Source organism: Carassius auratus, chromosome 19, assembly GCF_003368295.1.
Source record: "Carassius auratus strain Wakin chromosome 19, ASM336829v1, whole genome shotgun sequence".
Taxonomy (NCBI): Eukaryota; Metazoa; Chordata; class Actinopteri; order Cypriniformes; family Cyprinidae; genus Carassius; species Carassius auratus.
Window position 1 is genome coordinate 8,375,405 of NC_039261.1, and position 24,461 is coordinate 8,399,865.

At 36.9% G+C, this 24,461-nt stretch overlaps 1 protein-coding gene across 7 annotated transcripts in view; it reads left to right on the plus strand.

The window, feature by feature from the left end:
• Positions 1-783: 783 nt before the first annotated feature.
• LOC113119347 (triple functional domain protein-like) overlaps positions 784-24,461 on the plus strand; it is a 115,379-nt gene continuing 91,701 nt past the window's right edge. For 4 of the 7 annotated variants that reach the window (XM_026288757.1, XM_026288759.1, XM_026288762.1 and 1 more), the window contains exons 1-2: positions 792-1,073; positions 20,165-20,218. In XM_026288757.1, the coding sequence (XP_026144542.1) occupies positions 1,004-1,073; positions 20,165-20,218 (124 nt within the window). In that variant the 5' untranslated portion in view covers positions 792-1,003. Of the gene's footprint in view, positions 1,074-20,164; positions 20,219-24,461 lie in introns of all 7 variants that reach the window. The other 3 variants (XM_026288758.1, XM_026288760.1, XM_026288764.1) reach the window with 2 other exon arrangements.

The window sequence follows — 24,461 nt, forward strand, 5'->3', positions numbered from 1 at the left end:
ATAATAGATCCATAGATGACGACAATGCAACTAAAGATTCCCTAAAGAAATTATATATATATAACCTATATTTATAACTCTTAATGTATATCACAATTAACATGAAAAAAATAAATAAAAAAGCAACCTTTTTCTGCATAATTTCAGTTACCTTTAGAATTGCATAATATCTCATGTTTTATAGCAATGAATGTATTATTTAAGTAACTTGCAATTAAACAAACTGTGTACTTCAAAATTGTGAAATTCCATTCCTCCTTAAAAAATAAAAAATAAAACAATTGTTGAGTTGCTACAGGTGTTTATGAAGTGTTGTGGTGTTTTTTGTTGTCATGTAGTGTTTTAAGAGAAAACTACAAGGTAGTTTGATTAAAATTGGAGCAGAAATGACCTGAAGAAAATATGAGAGTAAAATTCGAGTGTTCAGTCATTAACAAAATATTGGTGCTCGAGTCACCTCATTATTATGTTTAAATACTTCAGCAGAAATGGGTTTTGCAATAAAAACTTTTATCTGAGGTTTGATAGAGATAATCAATTCCAAGAAGACATCTCTGGTACATCAATTTGTACTTTATAATAGATATAGATCATAAGGAGGCTGTGAAGTGTCAAGGGAAATTGGATGTTTCAAAATCCATCATATTCTACCTAAAAAATCATTATGGGGCCCATGAGGACCCAGTTAAGGTCACTGGAAAGGGAAAAGGCTGCAAAGAGGCATTTTCGGAAGCGGACTCCCGCCCCCTGCCGTCTTTCCTGACTCTAGTCTCCGCTAGGCTCGGGAGAGCCGCCGGCCGGCGCTATTCATTTCTCTTGTTCAAGATGGAGGAGGTTTTGTGATGTTCCCAGCCCTCAGAAGTGATCCCTTTTCCGTCCGTGTCAGATCAATCCTCAGACACAGGGGCGGACTTTTTTTCTAAATCCTTTTGCCTGTGGGGGAAATAAAGAACAACATTAGGATTTGGATATTAGTTTTTTTTTCGTGTTTTTCGCCACAGCCATGAGCTCGGGGGAAGGGGCCGAGGAGGCGGCGAAGGACGCGGCCGATATAGCGACGTTCTTCAAATCTGGTAAGCGACGCTCGCGAGGCTGCTGTGGGACATTGTTTGGTGCACTGTAGGGTGGGTGGGGAAGCTGGATCGCCCTGGACATTTGCAGTAGGTTTTGTACCATATAATGCATTAAGTGCAAAAATCACTACTATGCTGGTCTGACAACTTGCATTAGGTTGAAAATATGGTTTATAACAGCCTGGGTGGAGAAATTTCACTTGGTTGTCGTTAGCTCGTGCGAGCCATTGGTGCTCGTTGGTTAAAGGTTTCTGATAGATATTTACAGAAATCATATTAATTTCTTATAGATTTTATCAGCTTAGTCAGTAAGGGATAATAGAGATCATCATGCTAAGTAACTATATTTGGGTCGTGCAACTTATTGATAAAGAGCTTGTAGCTAGAAATAAGGTTAGCTGGAGTGTTGTGCAGGCCACCCTATGCAGAAAAAAAATATACTCACAGATAAACAGTTTTTATCCACAAACCCTCCTATGAATATAGTCTATTATCTTCTTTAGTATTATTTTCAATAATTTGGATTTAGAGGCAGACATTAAAATGAGAAGTAAATTCAGAGTGCCAGTTCCATTTATTTATGCCACTTTTAAATGAACGTTACCCATCGAATATTAATGAAATGCTTCTATTTTCAAACACATAGCCTTATGTTAGTCAGACAGTCAATATTATGTGAAAAATCAGACGGATCTGAGAATCAAAGGTAGTCCGCAATGTAAACAATGACCTGGCGTGGCTTTCTCGAACTGCCTGCTAGCTAGCTAGCACGGTGTGATGGATTTATGTGCTGAAAGACTGTTTCCTACCACATCGCTTAACGTTATAAGGCTGTTATTAACCTAAAAGATATCCGCAGTCACGATTGTGGTTATTTCGGTTAGATTTAGCCACGAGACAGGGTTGCTCTGTTCCCTGATTGACTCGTGTAGCATTTGGTTGCTAAGTTAGCAAAGCTATTCCAGAAAGATTGATGACATAATTACCTTGTCTTGAACTAGCATATGGAATATTTGATTAATTTGAATCAAATATTAGATTGCTTTTATGTCTTTGAAGATGTAATGAGGTGCATACAGGAAAATAACAGATAGCTTTCTGATAATGAAGCTGTATACAGGATTGTATAATAACTATATAGAGAATGACACATATCTTACTGTTTTTCTGATAGCAGGATCTACAAGCCCTGGTTAATCATTCACAAGATATATTTAAATGCTTCTGCAGACTGCATCAAGGATTAATAAATAGCACAAGACTAGGTCACAAAGTCCTATCCTGAAGAAAACAACATCTTAAACCAGCCTGAGCTGGATTGTTGGTGTTCCAGCCTGGTCAGGCTGGTTTCACATGGATTCTGGGACTATCAGTTTGTCATTCTGGGCACCATCTTGTTGACCAGCTGAACACCAGCTTGGCCAGACTGGGAGACCACCTTAAATAGCAAATCAGGTTATAACAGCTTGCTTTTGTTGGGTAACCTTTCCTAAAGTAGACAAGGATTTGTTTTGTAAAGTATTTCTCTAAGTTGTGTTACATCAAATTTGGCATAAATTGCAGTACCCTCTTGAGATGCAAGCAAAGTGGTTTTGTTTTGGTTTAGGTTGTGAAACCACAGTTGGAAGTACTACCTCTTTCTGTTTTCACACCGGAAATCTCTGGTTGTTCCAGAACCCTCAAGAGTTCAAACATCTTGTTTCTTTTTAGCATAGCTGCTAAGTTACTGTTTAATATTATTACTAATTTTACAGAACTTAATGTTTGTGTTATTTGTCTCGTCTGCCTGTGTGAGTAAGTTCTGTCTTATTCAGCTTTTGCACAGATTGGTGTACTGTCATGTTTGAACACGCAGCAGCTCACAGACCACATCTCTGTCTGTAACCCCACCTCCTCACCCCTGTACTCACTGAACACCTTGACCCCGTGTTTATCATCCATCTACATGCCATTGAAATGAATCTTCTTGTCTGTTGTCTAATACATTAATGATGATATACACCACTGTTCAAATGTTGGGGTGGGTTTGATATTTGTTTTTGTTTATTTTTTTTTAAAGAATTTCATAATTGTGTTCAGCAATGGCACATTAAGTTGATCAGATGGGACAGTTTCCACAAAAATATTAAGCGGCACAAGAAATGTTTCTTGAGCACAAAATCATAATGATTGATTTCTGTAGGATCATGTGACACAGACTGAAGTAATGGCTGCTGAAACGTTGTCTTTCCGCGAGTCTGGGCAAATCTTCACAATTTTCGCTAAGTTCATTCGTTTACAGCTGTAGATATTTTTAACAATTTGAAATTGTTCTGCCACTCTTTTGATTGGCTTCATCAGTAACTTTTTGCTGTTAATGTCTTGCTCTTGGGAGTTTGTGTAGGGACTAATCTGTGACTTGTTTATTGATTACTTAAAGAACAATTTAGACTAGTTTATTTAAGTCATGAAGAAATATTTTTTGCACCACCAAATGGAAATGGGGGAAAAAAAGACTTTTCCCAAACACTTTCCAGCTGCCATTGGCCAGAACAGATCGCCCCACCCCCAAACATGTGCCATAGGTTGAGCCACACCCTAAATAATGTGTTCACAGCGCGTATTGTTGCACATGAATTTGCTTTAAATCTCATTCTAATGTTTATGAGAATTCTAAATGAGCTTGTTCTCGAAGTTAAACACACTCAAATCTTTCTGTAAGGGCTTTCCACACAACCTTTCTTTTACAGCCACTTTTAGCAAATATGACACTCTTTAAAGACAGAACCTCAAGCAGCGACAAATGTGCCAACCTCAAAACCAGTTCAAACACTATAAACACCTTTATACAGACCCAAACAATGGATCTTTCGTTAGTCAGCTATATAATCTGTGTTGTTTTTAAGGCTGGTCCGAATACCATTTTTCTGAGCTTCGAAGCTTCGGTAGTAATCAACACAGAATATTCGAAGTTTCGGAAGGAGGGGCTGAACATATTCATAGTCTGTCTACCTGTTTGCATTTATATTATGTTGAGAACCGTTCATCCAGTCGACTTCACATGTGGCTGGTGTGTTACTGCGGACCCATGGGAGTGCAGTGTCGCATTTTGGTGCAATATGGACTCTAAACTATATATAATATATATATATATATATATATATATATATATATATATATATATATATATATAAACAATATACTATAGGCATACTCACAGAACTCTGAAGATTTTTCAGCCTTGATGGGCTTTTCGCATATCTGGCACAATGCCTTTGTCTTTTCCTCACTCAAATTAAAGTGCTCCCACACAGCTGAGGTCTTCTGCATGTTTGTCTTCTCTTCCAGATGAACTGAATCATGATGGTCATGTTCCTAATGAAGCCGCTTTTTCACTATCGGGTCGAACGGTTCTCTTTGCTTAACCGTCCCATTCCGTGCCGATCTGGTCCAGTCAACATGGATACGGTTTCATTTTCCACTGTGGTGCTTATAACAGAGCACTTTGGAATGCAATACAGATGTGTCAGTTTTTGCCTTGGTGGTGTAATATAAACGGCGATATGGACGATGACCAGAAACATGTTTTTCGGACTCATTTTTTTAAAATCGGATATTCAATGTTACTTCGTTCAGTAACGAAAAAAAAACTCTTGATGTGAAAAATTAAATAAACAAATGGCAACGACTGGTATAATATCAATAAGCGTCAAGCACTTTAACAGCACGCCGGCCGAGAATGGTTGTTTGTAATCGTGCTACACCATACCATGCTCACGTGGAAATACAACTGTAACCGTACCTGACAGTCCTTAGAACCGTTCATCCTGATAGTAAAAGAAAACGGCTATATTCAAGCGTGAATGAAGACTGTTTTGCGGAGGATGCCAGGTGTTCAATAAAAAGAAGAGAAATAAAAGAAGAAAATAATTTTTGAAATCTCAAATTTGAAAATCGAATGCCAACCCACCCAACGAATATTAGAATAATCGAATATTCTGGTCCAGGCCTAGTTTTTTTCAGAGAGAAACCTTGCAGCTCAATAACGCTTTAATGCAGCTTTCGAAGCTATGCAGATTTCACACACACTTTGTGATATCAACACTTAGTGGTATCAACATATTAAACTAGGACTGAAGAAGGTATTTTAACTTAATTACTATAAATGTCCTTGGATATATCAGAATTTTTAAATTTTATTTCTTTTTGAGTACTTACTCTTATTATTAAAAGTCTATTATTAGTTGTATGTTCATTCTCGTTCCTGTAGAACTCTTTTTGAACTTTGCATTGTGTGCTAAATTGTTCTTCTGTTGATTTTGATGGTGCCTTTGTCCTTGGCTAATAGGCCCCCTGGTAGTTTTTGGAGGCCTGGCAGTGGCTCCGTTTTTCTCTGTGTAACGTTAGATGAATTTTTCTGACACTTAGACGTCATGTGGTTAGCATTGAAGAGTTACATTTTCTGTCGTTGACTGTTACCACCCCAGCTGGGTTGTCCCTGAATTCAGCCCATTCACCCCAGGCTCTTTCTCTCTTTCTCCTTTTCTCCTTCTATGTCTCTGTTGTGTCACGGCCTCTTGATTTATCCAGCTTGTCTATCTTTCCTTCTCCCTGTCATTTTTCCCTCTCTTCCAGTTTCTGGTTCGGCTCTTCTCTCTGTCTCCATGTGTGGTAAGGAAAGGTGGTATTGACCTACATTCGCTGGGTTAGGAATGGTGCTCTTGCTGCCCCCTCTGTCTCCTGGCACAGCACAAGAAGATCCTACTTATTCAACTGCAGAGAGAGACATGCCAAGACAGCTTCCGACAGTAAATCACAGAGGCCAATGCGGGATCATCCTGAGAGAAAATGAGGGACATAGTTAGAGGGAGAGGGCAGATGAGAATCAGAAGAGACAGAATAAGGCCTGAAATGAGGTTGCGAGGTAAAACATCTCTCATAGAGAAGCTGTGTGTGCAGGAACATGTTTTATTGATGACAGAGTATTGGAATTAATTCTGTTTGATGGAAGCTTGTCAGTATGATGAGAACACCAAGGCTCGAAACTGCGACCATTTTGGTTGCATATGTTCCCATAATTTAATCTGTGTGACCTCAAAATATACTTGGCAGTATTTGTGAAACTGCATATAATTGTTATAGTGCGACCTGTTTTAATTTCTCTAAAAACATTCACAGTTATGTGCCGAACCTGTACTGACAGCATATTGGTTTTCAGCACATATAATATTAATTGATCTTATTACAGGGGTTTTACATTTTTTTTATTCCAAGGACCTGTAAATATGATTTGTCTTAAAATATAATGATGTTTAAAAATACGACTATAAATGAAGATCCATTAATAATTTGTGGAGAAAAATATTAAGCATGATATTAAAAAAGATTTCATTATTATTATTATTATTATTATTATTATTATTATTATTATTAAAAAAGTTGTATTTTCATTGAATTAAAAAATAAAGTTGTGTGGAAAATATTAACTGTCCGTGAATAATAGTGATTAATAAGAATAAAAAGATATTAACCAAATATGTTTAATGTATGATGTAAACGTTGACAGCCCTTTTTTTATTCTGTAATACTAGATTCTGATTGGTCCGTCATGGTGTTCTGGTTTCATTTTTTGTTTGACCTACTAAACTTTAGAATCTTTCCAGGAACTATTTTTTCATTATTTTTATTATTTTAAATGTTTAATGTCTAAAAAAAATAGCTGTGGCGAATCTGGCGATACAACATTATCAATATATTTTTATGATGCTGCATCAGTTGTTCATTTATGCTCTAATTCTAGAGTTAATTTAATGAAGAAGCTTGTCAAATAAGCATAAACTCTGAAATTATAGCCAGAGGTAGCTGGTGGTACACAGCTCTATTCATGTCCATTCATACTTTAAAAGTATTTTACGTCTGAGTCTTGATCACTCTGTTATGTTTTATTTTGCTTTTATGATCTGCTTATTGTATATTATCCCTGACTTGATAATTTTACCATAAAAATACGCATCTGCTTCAACCTATTAGCCACATGCGCAATGCGACTTGGTTATATTAGGTGATATTACTCGCTTGATTTCATCTCTTTGGCCATTGACAAAGCTACAACAGTATCATTCCTGGTAATCATCAGGAATCATTCACAAAAGGAAAGCATTGTTGTTTGAATACAATAGTGCAGAAGTCCAACTTCCCTTTTTGAAAACAACTGTGCTAAAGAAATGTTTGTGTATTAAAGGGTCCCTTAAAAGGCACACCTGAATCCTATTTCTGTTAAAAAAGCCCCCTGACATGTGGCACAGTTCTTTCATTACAATACGTAGGGGCATTGCATGAACCATCAAAGACATCAAATGTTTGGAGGGCGATGCCATCCATCCTCAAATAGATTTTTACAGAACATGCATTCATATCCAATCCTTGTTTTGCAAACTGCCTCTAACTCTTTTAATCCAGGGCAGCCTAAATATTAATTTTCGTAGGTTTGTTGTAAATTTTAGTGTTTCCTCAAAACTTGGAGGCCTTGAGAAGGCACAGCTGCATCACTTTGAGTCCTGTGTAAGACTGCTATGAGCTTTTGCTTTCATCACGTTGGCCTAGTTCCTCAGTCAGCCATCGGCTCCAGCACAAGACACTAAGGATTCAGGGGTCAGTTGTTCTCTCATCCCATCTCTGCCCATGCTCTGATTTCAGTTTTCACAGCCTCTCTCATTTTCTTCTTAGGGATGCACCGATATGAAAATTTTGGTCGATACCGATAATTCTTTATCAGTTTTTTTTTTTACTCTTTATCGGTTATCTTTATGGGTATTATTTTCAGGCCAAAAACTTAAAATTGCCAAAAATGACCCAAAGTTTGGATAATTCTATTTTTTTTTTATTATTATTGAAAGAATAATTTTATGCTCACTAAAGTAATAATATAATAGTAATATAAGTACTTTATTTAAAAATGAATTTTACTCATGTAATGACAAAGCTGAGTTTTCAGCATCCATCACCCTAGTCTTCGGTATCACGTGATCCTTAAAAAAATCATTATAAATGGCTTATTTGTTCCTAAAAAACAGTTCCTAAAAAAATATTTTCGAAGACTGTTTTATGAATCTTTTTCGACCATAAAGAACCTTTTCTGCATTTGAAAGGTTCCATTGATGTTCAAGGTCCCTCATAGAACTATTGATGCCCATAAAGAACCTTTATTTTTAAGAGTGTATACATGTTGAGAAGCTGTGAGGAGTATAAAAAATAAATAAATAAGTAATCTTCATTCAGCTTGTTGGGACTGACTGCGTGTTGACCTGCATAATAATGTCAGTGAGTTTTCCTTTTCTTTCGGCGCTGTACTCCTGGGGCTTGTTTCAAAACGATGCTATAATGAGCTCTAATATAACAGCAGACACTTGATCTCAAAGCTCAACTCTCATTTGGGGGACGTTTGCGAGTGCTTGATTGGAGGCATGAATGAATCATGTGGAAGAAGGCCTTCCTAAAATCCATAGACTTGAGTATGTGCTCATCATTTAAACATGAGGAGGGTTCCTGTCTTTGAGAGCATGAAGTCTAATGCCATTAAATGCAGTGCGCTTTCCTATGTTCAGTTACACTCATGTTTAAACTAGGGAAGTGCAAAGCTACGCATTGTCATAAATGGCTTGTCTCAATTATTAAAGCGGTTATATGATGCTTTTGTAGGATCATTATTTTGTGTATTTGGTGTAACAGAATATGTTGACATGCTTTAATGTAAAAAAAACACATTATTGTAGGTCCTCTATGCCCCGCCTCTCTCAAATGCATAGTTTTCTTCAAAGTCCCACCTTCCTACAAGCGCAGTCTGCTCTGATTGGCCAGCTGACCCAGTGCATTGTGATTGACCGAACTCCACAATCACTCATCCGAAATGTAACACCCCTTTACATAATAGTGAGCTTCTTCTTTTAGAATTTTTTTTAAAGACGGTTAATAATGTCCTTAGTTTTACCATCAGTTCAAGCCAGAAAGAGGGACAGAGTGGACTGACAGACACAGTGATGAGCTCGTATGTGTTTGCAGTACACAAGCCACGGACGGTTAAGACAGCTGACTACACTGTAATATTGACCCCTGTGTCTCTCCCTCTCTCACACACACGTGCGTGCGCACATACACACACATGTTTGTTTTTGTGAAAAGTGGGGACATCCCATAGGTGTAATGGTTTTTATACTGTACAAACTGTATATTCTATCGCCCTTCACCAACCCTACCCCTAACCCTAACCCTCACAGGAAACTTTGTGCATTTTTACTTTCTCAAAAAAACTCATTCTGTATGCTTTATAAGTGTTTTGAAAAATGGGGACATGGGTTATGTTCTCATAAGTCACCCTCTCCTTGTAATACCTGTGTCATACCCATGTCATTATACAGAGTTGTGTCCTTATATGTCACAAAAACATGCCCCCACACACACACACACACACACACAAACACAAACACACACACACACACACACGAGACGTGCAAAACTCTGGTACTTCGATACCAAGTCGGTTCTAAAAAAAAAAAAATGTCATGGTACCAGGTTTCTTTAAGTACCGGTGGTACTGAGTACCCGGTCAACCCGGTTCTTGAACGCATACAGGGCTATGATTTTCACAAAACAGAAAACGCAGACGGAATCTCAAAATCCAGACATGAAAATGAAACTTACAATTTAATATGGACAGTAACGGAATTTGTCAAAGTTGGCATACATTTATCAAATCAAATCTCCATATGGACCAGTATCTGTAAATGTTAAGCCGCAAAAGTTGGTTGAAATATGAATCCTGCAATGGCAGAGACATGCGGGTTTGTTTACTACATAGACTGAAGCGCGTGACGCTTGCAGTAATGAGGACATAAATACATAAACAGTCTTCACTTCACAAGCATTTTACAGTTTCATCTAAGTAAAACCAGTGTCAATTTAAAGGTATTCATGGCAACCGGTCAAAATAAAACTTCATTTTTAAATAAAGGCATTGTTCTAGAAATATTACTATTATTTAGTAGAATGTATTTCATACTGCTACTACTGTTGCATTTTTTTTTTATAAAACAAATTTTTTGTAAAGAAATAAAATCACACAATATTTCTTCCATGTTTTAATTTTAATAGCAAATCCCCTTTATTTACCAAAAATAAAATGTGTTTACATTTCATTAATTAAATTAAATTCGGGGCAAACTTGTTTACTGTTTTGCATTGGTTTTATTCTTAATGAGCATATTTTTGTGTTTTGCTTTGGTACCGAAATTGGTACCGAGCAGCGTGGATTTTCACTTGTATCGGTACCGAATACTGACATTTTTGTACCATGGCAACACTAACTTAAAGTAATAACAAAACACTTCCAGTATCTGATTCAGAAGCGCCAGATTGTCGTAGTAAAGTCAGGATTACCTCCTCTCCTAGGTTCACGAAACAGTTGTCCATAAAATGTGTTGCTGTTCTTTTGTAAGTAATCTTAAATATTCCTAAATGCACTTCAGAAGACCAAATAAAATGCTTTTGCTTTTGCCTAGATACACACAGCATCTCCCTGACATGGCTGCTTCAACACTAACTTTCGTTACTGAAACCACAGCTTCTTTCTTAAACATTTGGGTGACATTATGCAAATATTTCCACATAGTGACATAGACATGTGGGGTGTGTTTGAATGAACTATTTTAGACTTTGGATTTGAGACTTTAGTCTTTGTAGCTTCACAGATCTTCTTTATGCATCAAGAGCTTGTAACACTCCAAAGAAAAAGGAAAAATAGAAATCAAATCATATGACCCCTTTAATAGGCGCACTGGCCAGTATAAGTATGTGCATTTTTTATTTCTGGGTTGTTCATAACACCTTTGAAGTATTTGTGTTATCGTAGGTACTTATCTGTTTCTGATCTGGGTTTTTTGTGAAGTCTTTATAGGTTTTTTTTTTCGGATGTCATGAAGCATCACCTTCTTCATCGCTGTTAAGGTCAAGGAATAGGTATGAAAGGAGGATGAAAAATAAGAATGAGAGAGAAGGGAAGAAATGGAGACTGTCAAAATAGATCAGGGAATGAGAGCAGGGGAATGGGGAGATCTCTCTCTCTCTCTCTCTCTCTCTCTCTCTCTCTCTCTCTCTCTTTCTTGCTCTCTCTGTCTGTGTCCTGGTTTTGTTCGATTGATTCCTATGTGTTTTTGCTCTTTAAACAGCTCGGCCTTTGCCTTTTATTTGTTGTCTCTTTTTTTCTTCTCACATAAGCGTACTTCACCACTTCAGCTCACAATTGTCCAACAATTTTCAATCGGTTTCGTTTTAGCTGGTTTATTTTCATATAAAAATATGGCATGCAGATTCTTCAAACAAAGATGTAAACATCATTAATTTACTCATAATTAATAAATCACAATTTCTTAGAAATAATCGACAATTATGATTTTTGTCATAATCGTGCAGCCCTTATACACACACACACAAACACATTTTCTTTCTATCTTAGTTGCTTAAAACTGATGTGTGATCTTTTCTTTCTCAAGATTAAAGTATTTCTTGCCAGGTTAATGTACAGAAACAACTACAAGTAAGTCATTGGTTGATTTCCTGAGAAGTGTAAACACTCCTTTCAACATGAAAGCTCTTTTTGTTTGAGCAGATTTGCACTGCAACATTGGCTCAACCAATGGGTGTGTGTTTGGGGTGGGACTATCTGTAAGGCTGAACAGTGAAAAACGGGTGGAGAAACCTGTTTGGTAATTAGGTTATCAATATTTTTGCAGTCCCATTTGGTTCTGGTAGTGGTACAGAAAAGTCACACTGCAGCTTTAAGCAGTTTAACTCTTCGTGGCCTTCGTATTTTCACTAGCACACAATGAAGGTGCACGTCAGCATGCGTCATGCCGTCTGTCTCCTAGCAGAGCATATTTACTGCAGCTCTCGAGTCTTCTGGGTGCTGCTCCATGGAGACATCCAGAATTAGGCCTGTGATGAGCATCTTTGCATCTTTGTTGATTTGATTCTTTTGTGATTTTTTTTTTTTTTTTTTTGATAGTCCAGACATAACATTTCACATCTATTTCATGGTCTACATAGTTAAATACATTACTTAATATTTCAACTAAACAGTTGAATGTGTGATTTTGTTTGCCATATTAACCTGACTGAACTAAAGCAGCCTGTTTATAAAACTCTGCGTTGAACTCTAGTGATAGGTCAAATTCCTTCTTGTTTGTTTATTAACTTGCTTTTTGAATCCATTTTGGCAAATTATTGCCGAGTAGAAGTTATAATTTGAACTATTGCTGTTACTTATGCTCCTGAGTATAAGGATGCAAGACATACAAATACAAAAGACACACAATTCTTGATTAGCATTTCTGGCGCATTTAATGCATACTAAACTAGCTGGTTTGCGAGTGTTTAATTAGGGTTGGAACTTAACTCTGCAGGATAGAGGCCTTCCTGGAGCAAGATTACACACCCTTGGTTTAGAATATCCATACAGCCAAATGCATAGTAAACTTCAATTTTGAAGTACGCTTAGTGTATATGTACAGCTAAATTCACAATCTTTTCTTCAGATGGTAGTGTACGTGAACACAGGCCCTAAAATGCATGCTAGAAAGTTCCATCCTTGTCCAGTGTCTGTGCTATCTCTGTATAGAAACTACCAATAAAAAATGTATTTTTTACACGTTTAAACTAGAGTTGCGGTTATCTTGTAAATCCCTTACACACGCGTCTGTTGCTATTAGTTAGTTGTTGTTATTGTTCTCTGTTATTGTTAAATAAAATAGAGTTTTTAAGTTGATATGTTAAGCATTACAAAAAGCAAAAACGCAATTTGAATCAGTCAAATTTAAAAAAAAAAAATATATATTGGGCGATTATTGTGTTTTTTCCACAATATCGCCCAGTCTTTTGGAGCACCAACATAAGCCTAGCTGCCTAACCTTCAAAATATCAGACATCAACACATGAAAGAGCCTCAGATTTGGTGGTTGAGCTTAATCTAATTGCACCATTAGGGAATACGTCCTTTTGTGTGTGATTGGTTCTGAACGGCTTCAAGGACAGCTCAGAGTAGTAAAAGCTCTGAAACGGAGTCATGCTTAGGACTTCTGCCACAGCTTTGTAATTTGTTTGTTGCGGTGACCCGATTAGGCCTGGATGAGCCAGATATCAAGCATGTGGCAATGAGAGGCCCCTTTACCTCAAACACATGATTCACGTATGAGTCTGATCGATGACTACCCACCTGCTGCTCTACAAAAGGAGGGTCCGATCACAATCACTGGGCTTGTGTGGTAAGAAAGTGGCAGGGCTGTAGACACGTGGGCTTGAATCACAGCAGCCCTCTGCTTTTGTTCTTGTTTTGGCTTTGAGTAGAGGGGCTTTTGGGTCTGGCTAAAGTTGTAGACATGCAACAAACACGCATCTGACCTTGTGTGTGCGTATCTTTGTATTGTGAGCCTCTTTACGTCACTAGCTCATTTCCTGCCTGGTCACACCAAAAGGAAAGAAGGGACTTAACAACAATCCAGTTGTGTTTATTGTTTTTTTGCCCGCATATGCTTTGCAGTCATTTGAAATTCAAGTCTTAAAATCACTCTCAGCAACATGCAATGGCTCTTTTGTCTTCTGTGAGCTACTGAAAAGTTTGTGGTTGCTTCCTGCGAGCAAACTGCTCTTTGCTGGGGATTTGGAATGAAAGCGGAAAAGTTATTTTTCTCCCCAGGAGTGGATTTGAACCAGGCCTTTTCCACTGTGCGCTTAGCTTGTTTTTCCTTATTTGGACTGGAATAGTATGCCTGATCTTGTAATCGGTTGCTTTCAACAGTTTAATTTTGAGCACTGGGCTGTGCATGTTTGTATGATTTTTTTTTTTTTGGCAAGTTTTTGTGTTTTCGAATGTGAGTGGATTATAATGAAACGGACATTTCATCTTTACCACCTCATGATAAATCACCCATTCATCCAGTCGGCTTTTCGTTAAATGTCTGGGGTGTAAACAGTCTTGACTGACATTTTTGAGAAGCGTTTTTGATTTACTGGAGGCTATGTTGTGGGGTCTGAGTACATGTGTTAGCGCCATGCACATTAAGTGTCCTAGCAGTGAGTAACCGTGTCAAGCATGCGTTTGGCATTGCAAGTATGTCCTACGTGTTTATATTTGGTCTCCAGTCTCTATTCAACCTCACTTTGATGTTCCACCCTACAGAAGGAAAACATAGCAGATGGAATTTGTAGAAAATGGAGTTATGATTTCTACCAGCTTTTGCTAACAAAAGCACCAGAAAGTACTTTATCTGACTAGTGTTTTCTGTAGAAGTCTTTTTTGCACCTACACTGAAGACTGAAATAATGGGCGCTGAAAAATAAGCTTTGTCTTCACAGGAATAAATTACATCTTAAAATATATTTAAATTTAAAACCGTTATTTCAAGTTATTAATATTTTACAGATTATTATTTTACTGCTTTTTTTTTTTAATTGGTTGTCCGCGAGCCCTCTTGATGAGGGAAGCGTGAATCCTTTTAAGGGAAAACAATTAACGATTCCTAACACAGTGTCTACACCGGAAACAATGATCTATAATAGAGATTCATTATATATAGATCAGTCAATAGAACTCATTATAATCAGTGATGCTGTCTGGATGTGGCGCGGCATGACACCACAAATCCTTAATAGTAAACTACTGTCAATTTTATTTATGATGTGCTGACACAAATTTCGAATGATTTTCAACTGTCGCATCCAGTGTAGACAGTCTTTAGCTGATGTCTGATTGATAGACGATGGCATCATCCATCAGCCCAATGCTCATAGAGAGCGGGAGTATTGAACAGAGTTATTTTTGCCACTTGAATAGGCGTTGAAAGGTTAAATACACACACTTTTATCAAAATGCTTTTCTTTGTAAGTTTCCTCATAAGCACAGTAATTTAGTTCTTAAGTGAAAGCAAACAGCTGAGAAAGAAAACACGTGTGTAACATTATATTAGATCCGGGAAGCTCTTGAAGTGAAAGTAGTCTAATATTCCTGTTGTCTGTCATCTATGTTAAACAAACAACAAAAGAGAGAAAATCTCGGACTATAAATTGCACCTAAGTATAAGTCGCATCAGTCAAAAAATACATCATGACGAGGAAAAAAAACAGTCCCGCTGGTAGAGCTGGGATAAACGATTATTTTTTAAACGATTAATCTAGCGATTATTTTTTTGATGCATCGATTAATCTAACGATTAATTTTTTCATACCGATTCGATTCCGATTATCTAGTCAATTAACGGGGGTTAATTGACTACTAACAATTTATACATGTTGATTTACATATCTGAATGAAAAAAACATGTATTCCTTATCATTGCAATATATGTTTATTGTTCTTAAAATTACAAAATAAAAGACTAAGAATGCATTACTTTGCACTTGTATAGAGATAGCATTCAATAAAACCTTGAAGCCTTGAAAACACATAGCTTACTGAACACATAGGGCCTAGCTTACTGAAAAAAAGATGAAAATAACAACAACTTGATGTCTAGCATTCAATAAAAAAGGTCACCCAAAATACTTGTTTAGAGCAATTGAAAGAATGCAGTAACCAATGTAAACTTGAGGGCTTTAAGCTAATACAGAGAGTGCTTTTCCAAAAAAAAAAAAAAAAAAATCGAATATCATTTTTATTTATCGAATAATTAGAGCAGAACGAATATTTGAATGTTCCACTGTCCGTGCACATCCCTACCTAAATTATGCAGAACTTTAAGGCTTAATATAATTTAAACTGATGAGTTATAAAAAAATTCACCCCCTTCACAGTTGTCGTGAAGGACAAAATTAGCTATATAGACCAAAATAATTTTTTGCATCAGGCTGTAAACATGTTTTTTCATGGATTAACTCCCTTTTGCAGCCAGCCTCAAGGGGCCAGTCGATGAATTGCAGTTTTAATCACTTCCTTGTTGGCTTCACGAGAGCGAGCGGGAGGCTGCCGCCTGGTATTCAGGCGCTGCCACTTTCAGCGCAGACAAAATAAAAGTCCCACCTCGAACACATCCGCCAAGCAGAAAAGCTTATCAGCCGATGCAAATATTTGCAAAATGTCAAATATCGGCCGATATACCAGCCAAGGCAATATATATCAGTTGCCCACTGTTTATAACACTTATCACTTCATTGTCTCACAGCACCACTCTCTGTGACATCAGATGCAGATGGGATGTTGTGGTGGTGTGTATCAGATAGAAAGAGGATCTGAGAGGGAGAGAGAGGGGGTGTACTGCGCCTCAGATCCTGTGTCTAATTAAAGAGACCCTTTTCTGTCAGCAAGTCTCTTGCTTTTCCCTCCCCCACCTGGCAGCCAGCCACACCACACCTACAGCGAAGACCAACACACAACACACAAAGACTCTTCCAGGAAGAGCATTGTTAACATACCTGTTGAGAAATGTAGTGGGAAGTCATATGTCCTCTGTCTAACGTTGCATGTAATTGCAGCCAGCGTTAAATTATGGTATGTTGTTCTTGTCACGTGACATGGCCTGACTGCAGTCGTGTGATTGATTTCCTCTCTTTGAGTGTGGTGTTGAATTTGAACCACAAAGGAAATCTAACGGCAGTATCAAATATTAAAATGATCCAGGTATTGGGGGTGTGGGGTCTTACAAGGGTAAATGAACTGGTTGTTTTAATAAATTTATGCATTTAGCAGATGCTTTTATCCAAAGTGACTTACAGTGCATTCAGGCTATCAATTTTTACCTATCATGTGTTGGGGAATCGAACCCCCAACCTTGCGCTTGATAGAACATTTGATGTATTTGAGGTCTGAGATGTGGGAACGGTGAAGAGAGAGAGGGCAAACATTTTACATTTTAAGTCAGCATTGCCATGTTATCAGCCAATATAGTCTTAAAAATAACTTGCTTAGCACTTCTCTTTGTATGAATCAATATATTCAATCAATCAAGATTTTAAAAAAGTTTTTGTTTTTGTGAAAAAGTTTTTGACATACAAGGTAATAAACTATTAAAAAACTTTTTTTTTTAAACAAAATTTTAAAGTAACTATAAATTAGCATGTAAAGCAAATGTCTTTAGAAGAAATTCTGTGTGGAGCATGCCCCCAATCTGCGCATTGTTCTCACCTGTTTGCATCTCTTAGAGGGGTCATATGATGCCGCTAAAAATAACATTATTTTGTGTATTTGGTGCAATAAAATGTGTTTATGTGGTTCAAGGTTAAAAAAACACATTATTTTTGTTTCTCCTCTATGCCCCACATTCATAAATGCTTTGGTTTCTAGAATATGAAATTGATATTCATTCAGTATTGTTTCTAAAAACATCTTAATTATCATTAACCCTAACCCTAACCCTCTAACCCTAATGATTTATCAATAATAAATTCATAAATGTTTTATTTATTTACTTTTTTGAGTTGGTAATGTTCTATTACAATGCCATTGATCTTTTGAAAATGATACTTTTTTTCTTGTGACGTCTGCAAGCTGAATGGCTTCGCTTATAAGCTGTGAATGCAGTAAATGGCTGGTCTTGCTAATAAAACTGGCATGAAGAAAGTACAACCTTTACAAACTTTTTGCACACACTCTTCTTTCATCCTGCCCTCACATGTTCCATATTTTGCCCGTAAGCATGTGACTACATGCAACATGTGCCAATAACACAGCTTTTTGCGTCCTTATAGAACAGAAGCTCCATGATTCTCCTCTGTCAGGCGGTTTATGCCTGATACAGAGGTCAGAACTTCTGCTGGATTAGTCCAGTAACTGGTGCCCAGATTTAAAGATTAACCTCCATGCCAAAATGAACATGTTTTAGGGTCAGTGGAGCAGGTCAGCATGACAGTTTTCATGTTTCCAGAGCTTGGGTGTGGTGTTTATCCGCCAGTAACTGAACTGAAGCACATAGAGTTAAAACTGATGTTAGTCGAATGTTATCTGTGTGTGAGAAAAAAAAAAAAAAAAAAAAACTTCCCCAGGCACCACAAGCACTGAAGATCTTAAAAGGCTTTAGTCAGCATTCAAGGCTTCAGACAAAAAAAAAAAAAATTTTGTAAGGAGCAGTTGGCTCCTATGTACAAATCAGTTTGTTTTGCTGCTTGATATTGACAATTGATGTGTCTTATCATATTATTTAAATCTGTTATCGTAATTAAGAACACACTGTTTTGTACTGCAAACAGTTTAACCGTTTACTGCACGTCGTTCTTCTCCTCGTTATTTATCTATATCGGCTAAAGAAACGGAAGTCTCACCCATAGGCTTACTTCCGCGTTGATCATTACACAGAATCTGTACCAATATCATGGTCCATAAACATCACTTGGCAACTCAGTGTAGTTTGGGCTCCTCCTCAAAACATCCTATAAATGTTGTCTTATGTCTTACACATTCAGTGTGTTTTTCTGCAGCACTAACATACAATTTTATAGGACAAGTTCAATCATGTAGACAACAGGTTAAGTAAAAAAAAAAAAAAAAAAAACATTATATGCAATAGCGCATAAATATATCAAAATGCTTCTCTTTGTAGTTATTTTTCTGGTTATTCTTTTAATTGTTGTTCTAAGGTAAATGTATTATTACTTTGCCATGCTTACAAGTTTTCCACGTTTTCCACAATTTGAAACACTGAATGAGCTTTTATTCATTTGACTCAAAGAAATTGAAGCTGTGTTACTCAGTAACTTACAGAGGGAGCTGACTTGTTTCATTGTAATGGCTTTATATATACATATTTCCTTGAACTAAGTATATTTCTGTGGCTTTTATTATGTTTAAATGAAAACAAAAGGAGTGAGTGGTATTTGATATCCTATTTTGTTTAATTGTAAATATACAGTGAGGAAAATTGCAGTAGCCAAGGCGAGCTGACTGATGTTATCAAGTAGGATGCTGTTTGCAGAATTACTGGACTTGTGTCTTCGCGGACATCACACTCCCGAGTCGAATGCGCAAAGTCTGAACTTCCGAGCATGCAAGTCCGAAATGTACATACTTTTATTGAGAAACGCGGCAGACTTACGTCACCAGACTATTTGCCCAACCGTCACGGTACTTTAGACCACGGTGGAAACACAGAAAGCAACAGTGGGGAATAGTTCCTGGGGAAAAAAGTTCCTGGTACAATTGTTCCAGGTCATTTCGGTGGAAATGCAGCATATGTTGTTGTATGTTTTTGTTGTTATTTTCAGTAACACTGTACAGCAGTCAAGAACCTAAGCGTTGTGTTTGATTCCGATTTATTCGACAAGCAGATAAATTGATTACTGCAATTCACTAAATATGGGTTTATCTCATTCCTCTATACATTGCTTGCAGTTGGTCTAAAACGCGCCAGCTAGACTTTTGACGAGCACTAGAAAGAGAGAGAACATCATTCCTGTTCTCACTTCCTTGCATTGGTTACCAGTTAAATACAGAGTTGATTTTAAGGTTGTGCTGCTTGTTTATAAAGCTCTGAATGGGCTAGCACCTCAGTATATTGCTGATCTCCTTAAATCATATTATGTCATGATCTCTCCGCTCTTGTAACCAATTGCTTCTTCCCTCGGTCATGTGTAAAGACTAAGGGTGACCAAGCTTTTGCAGTTGCGCACCTCAACAGAGAAATGCACTTCCAGTTGCCATGAGATCGTCTCCCACGTTGGACACTTTTTAATCTAGAATGAAGACTCATTTATTCTCTTTAGCCTATGGTGTTATCTGAGAATATTGGGGTGATAAAGTTTCTTTTGCATGCTTTTATTTGTATCTTATGTTTTTTATGTATTTGTTGTTGTTTTTGATAGTTTGTTTGTGCATAAATTGTACACCACACTTGTTTTTTTTATGTGCTCTATAAATGTAAACTGATTTATAAAAAAAATTATAATATTGAAACTTATGAGAATCTACAAATCTGCAATTTTTGTTTAATTTTACAATTTTTTTTATTTTATTATTAATAAAAATGTTCTTAAAATAATACACACACAAAAAAACATAACGAACAATTATAACGAAGCTGGTATTTTACACACTATCTGTAGTTGATCTAACTCATCTTTTTTTGTTTTGTTTTTCTTCATAGATTGTTCGCTTTCAAAATGTGAGCCCAAAGCCGATGTCTCCAATCAAATAACAGGTAAATAACTTCAAAACTGTTGATTTGAGTTTATGTATGCTGTGTTCTTGAGGCTGATTGGCCAGTAAACCTCAAGCTTCATCACAACCTTAACAAACATCTGAATTTGCTATTTACTTTCACCTGTGTTTTTCTGCTCGGCAGGTTTTGGCTTTATTTGTTTTGTCTGTATATTATCATGAAAAGAAAGACGTGTTTGAGAATTCTTGCCTCTGTTTGATGTTTTGACTGGATGTCTCTTTCTGCAAAGAAAGCACAGCAAATAATCATGTCTGCCGGATTAACATCAAACAACAGAAAGTATGTGATGTTGTGTATACACAAAAAACAAATGAATTGTTTTATCCACGACTTGAACCCTGACTCTGATCAGCCATTCGTCCATTAGTATACCCTTTTTTTCTTTGTCCATAGCGTGGGCATGGCTCGCTTGCCATGATGGGGAGCATATGTTGTGTATGATACACATTCTTTACATCTCTGACATGACTTGGAGTCAGGAAATGACTGCTCCCAGAGCTGCAGAAATGTTGACAGTTCACAGTTGTGGGGTTAAAATGAACCACATGTGCGCAATAGGGAGGAATCTGCCAGTGTTTTCAGAGCGAGACATCCAGCAGTTCTGTCATGAACACTTTTATGGCATGTGCCTGCTGTAAGGAAGGTTTTACTACACTAAAGTACGCTTCTCCAAATAACCAGTCCATACTACTATAAAACTCATTTGATAATGTAGTTTTTTATCTTTTTAAATATATGAAGATTAGATGTAACAAAGGCTCAAATACAGTAAATGTGAACTGTTTCTTTTATATTGACTTTTAAAGTGACATCTTGGTAGTGCTGTAACAACAAAGCTGAGAGTCTGATGTGAATTTGCTCTGTATAGTGTAATCTGATGCATAATTCATCCACCATCTGTTGCATTATTTCCTGCAAACGTTTATTTAATTTTTTGTATTCATAATAGTGTATGTTTTTTTTGTTTGAATATGTGTATAGTCTCTCAGCTCAAACATGCAAATAGCTCCTGAGAAACAGCTGTGTTTGTGCCTTTGGCTATGTTTGGAATTGAATACTAGGTTATGTGAAGCAGTATGCAATGGCAAATATGTCAGTATGCTATATTGTTGTCACATGACACTCCATGTTTCATTCTGGAAGTGATATTCCAGTTGTTGTCTCAAAGGTATGGTTATTTGCACTTGCATGCAGAAAGGTGGCATACTGCACTTACTGCAGAAATGTTAATATTATAGTTAGGTTTTTATTGTGTATTTTGTTGTGCAAGTCATTTGTAGTCAAAGATGTCTGCTGTTTTGATGAGACTGAGAAACCACCTAATTGCTGATAAACTGTAGACCATCAATACCCTTCTTTTAATTAATCTGAAGGTTCAATGTTTGATTATTGGCTGCTGTTGATCTTTGCTTGCTGCTGATTGGCTAATGGAGCACCTGTCTGTTTGATTATTGGGTTAAGCAGCATGACTCAGCTGCTGCAATCTCTCACATTCTCACCTCTCTCTGTCAACCAGTTTACGAACATGAGCCCCCTGGAGGACTTATTCATGACTCTGTGCCAAACTGCTGTCCCTAAATATTTGATCCAAAATGACTTCCATTGAGAGACTGAACCACTTGCAGCTCTTTTACCATAGTACAGAATATGGCTTTAGACAAGCTCATATAAGTTCAGGCATTGTAACGTTATAAATGGAGTATTTATCGCACAAGATAGGCTACACATTCTCTCACAAACATCCTGGCACAGAAAAGTTGCTTGCGTCCTGCAGCTGTGCTTTCTATAAATAGACGCCATGACCCACCCCATCAAAGACTCTTTGCCCCTTTCAGTACCCACAGAGCACATGACCAACGGATACACAAACATGTGCTCATAGGCTGTTCTGACGTCAGAGTCACAGGAGATCACTGTCCAAACAAGATAGGCCTGGATCGAAACGTTACAGTGCTATAGTGAGTCTGAATATAGACATAAATCTCCACAGCATTCAACAAATTAAGCTAGTTTTTAGCATTTTAACACCCTTTTAAATCTAGTTAGTGATTTATCCAGATTCGTGACACGCAAGGCACCAAAGAGGCTGATCACTTTTTAAGATTTTTATTAAAATTATTTCATTTTATTATTGTTTGTATTTTTTTAAGTGGACATCCTGTATACATCTCCTGCAATGCAATGAAATAGAATATATTTGAATGTTGCTTGCACAAAAAAAAAATCTATTTATTTATAACATGGCTGATTTTAAATTGAGAGAATTTTTTTTTTTTTTTTTTTTTTTTTGCAACATCTACCAGTAGAAGATCATGCTTACCAGCCAAACCATGGTTTCATGGGTATTATAGCGTTCAGGTGCATTCCTAACTGTCCTTAATCATTATGACATTCTGGACCCTAAATTTGGCTCGTATCCCTCTATTTTCTTTTTTCTTTATTTTATATCTTATACTGTATTTTATTTTTAATTTTTTCCTTTATTTTTATTTGATCTGTTTTGTATTTTATTAAAACTAAAAAACTGCCAGACAAAAAACTAAATCTAAATGTTCAGAAAAGTAATAGTGCACCTGTCACAATTATTTGAAGTAAAATTGATATCCACAACCTTTATTTAACTTTTATAACATTTGCGTGACGACGGTTTGTTCAAATGAAAATAACACATTAGATAATAAAGCACACTTAAATTGAAAGGTTTTGTTTGTTTGTAATATTTGAAGTTGTGTTGTGTATTGCCTTTGTTTTACAATAAGAAAAGAGTGGAGAAAAGAAGTGGGATAGTACAACATAAGGTACTTAAAATTGTTTTGGCTAACTGGATTACAGTATGTGCTCTTGTGGATTAGGATTTAGTGTAGGCACTCATGTTGGACTTTTCAAACTGTGTTTAGTCTCCTCCTCTTTTTTGGAGTTGTAACGGTCATAACGGAGACTCAGGAATTTCAATAACGGAAAACTCAGTCAGTCTGAGTCTGATGATAAGTCACTCATTTTTATTATTCGTTTGGAAAATGTTTGCCAAGCTCCAGCCATTTTAGCTCATTATGCTCCCTTTCTACATTCTTATTTCAAATCAAAGGCGTTTGGGTTCTTATTGCCTTCTCATAGCCCTATATGGACCTCAAATTGTCTCAGTCAATATGATATGTGAGGCTTAAAGAGTTACTCCACCCCAAAATAAACATTTTGTCATTAATCATTTACCCCCATGTTGTTCCAAACACGTAAAATGTTTTTTTGTCTTTGGAACACAATTTAAGATATTTTGGATGAAAACCTGGAGGCTTGTGACTGTCCCATAGACTACCAAGTATATTACACTGCCAAGGTCCAGAAAATAGTCCATCTGCCATCAGTGGTTCAACCATAATGTTAAGTGACGAGAATACTTTTTGTACGCGAATGTGTCTCTCCACATCAGCGTAGCGCCATTTTGGAGAATATGAGCTGAATGCAGGCAGCTTTTTTTGGGTTTATTCGCGTACAAAAAGTACTCTTGTCACTTCATAACATAACAGTTGAACCACTGATTTCAAATAGACTATTGTGACGATATCTTTCATACTTTTCTGGACCTTGACATTGTTATTTATTTGGCAGTCAATGGGACAGTCACAAGCTCCAGGTTTTCTTCCAAAATATCTTAAATTGTGTTCTGAAAACGAACAAAGCTTTTACAGGTTTGGAATGACATGGGGGTAAGTGATTAACCACAAATTTAAAATTTTGGAGTGGAGTTTACCTTGATTTACAGTTCTTTTGGTGTCGGACAGCACATGGGTGTGATTATAGTAGGATACGGATAGAATTTGGGTGGGTGGAGGAAGGAGTGAGGGACAGGCATTTAGTATGTAGAGTATGGCGATGAGGTGGCCAGAAGAAGTGAATTAAAAGAGGATTTGAGGAGGAATATTTGACTCAGAAGACTGAGTGGTAGAGCAGTATGAGAGGCCGCCATGAATTGTGGGTGGTCTAGAGAAGTAGAGTTGCCCTGGTCCACTTGTGTTGTAGGTCAGGACCCCAAATAGCCATTTCAGGTGGGGAAATGGTTGATTGAGATTTATGAGCTTCTGAAATAAAAAGTGCTGCTCTGACTAGGGGTGTCACGATTTCGATTTTAAATCGAAATCGATCGAAATTAAGTCACAGTCTCAAACTTCGAATTAAAAAATGGAATCGTCGATGCTGCCATGCCCCATGTTGCGTCTGGTTACTT